The sequence below is a fragment of the Cyprinodon variegatus genome, unplaced genomic scaffold (genome assembly GCF_000732505.1).
Source record: "Cyprinodon variegatus isolate N-32 unplaced genomic scaffold, C_variegatus-1.0 Scaffold1287, whole genome shotgun sequence".
In the NCBI taxonomy this organism is placed as follows: Eukaryota; Metazoa; Chordata; class Actinopteri; order Cyprinodontiformes; family Cyprinodontidae; genus Cyprinodon; species Cyprinodon variegatus.
Window position 1 is genome coordinate 129,717 of NW_015151740.1, and position 1,003 is coordinate 130,719.

Consider the following 1,003-nt stretch of genomic DNA (forward strand, 5'->3'; position numbering starts at 1 on the left):
AGTTGAGCGCACAGGGGAGGAACCTGATAACATAGGGAACAATCAGATCTCTGATATCAGATGGAGCTTGGCCATTTAAGGCTTTATATGTGAGAAGGAGGATTTTAAATTCTATTCTAGATTTAACAGGAAGCCAATGAAGAGAAGCCAGGATAGGAGAGATATGATCTCTCTTTTTCATTTTCTTATTAGAACTTATCAGAAGGTGCAGCTTTTCTGTGGATTTTTCCTACCTGCCAGGAGGGGAAAGTCAAAGTTGGAAATGAAAGAATAAGGGGCTAATTTTCATTTAGCGCAAAAACATGCTAGCAGCAGGTGTGGAGGAGAACAAATGTCACAAATTCACTAATTTTGACATTTATTTGCTGCATTAAAGCTGCAGAACCAATGAGCTGAAATAAAGAGCTGATGAAGCTCCATCTTTCAGTAGAAGCTCTTACTGCTGCGAGCTAACAAGCTAACAGGAACTAGCACTCTGCTTCTTCCCTACTCCAGGGGCTACATGTAGAGCTCCCCCTACTGGTTTAGTTCAGTAGATATCAGCGGCTTATACTGAGGTTCACTCTATAGTCCAGAAAATATGGTAATCTTTACCTATATACTATTAACACTATAATTGGCTTCAAAATGCTGCCAGGTCTGTTAGGCTTCAGCTTTTTAAATTTGGTCTCTAATGAGTTTTTCTCCTCCGTCTGTAGGTGGCCATCCAGCTGAACGACACTCATCCTGCTCTCGCTATTCCTGAGCTGATGAGGATCCTGGTGGACATCGAGAAACTCGACTGGGAGAAGGTACAGACCGTTCCTGAGAAGGGCTGAATGAAAAATTGCAATTATTTTCAACCAATATTGCGATTTTATTGTGATTTTCCTTTGCACTAAGCACAAGCATGTTGATGCTTTATTCCAGGGTTTCAGTTTTTCCATGACCTTTAAACCCTGCTTGTCCAGAATTCAGCCCTGCAGGACTTTACTGTAACTGTAATGCATAGATCTAGATCCTA

At 41.2% G+C, this 1,003-nt stretch overlaps 1 protein-coding gene across 1 annotated transcript in view; it reads left to right on the forward strand.

Moving 5' to 3' along the window:
* LOC107102639 (glycogen phosphorylase, muscle form-like) overlaps positions 1-1,003 on the forward strand; it is a 46,734-nt gene that overhangs the window by 20,085 nt on the left and 25,646 nt on the right. Inside the window, exon 9 of the mRNA XM_015402023.1 lies at positions 699-791. Coding sequence (XP_015257509.1) covers positions 699-791 — 93 coding nt within the window. The remainder of the gene's footprint in view (positions 1-698; positions 792-1,003) is intronic.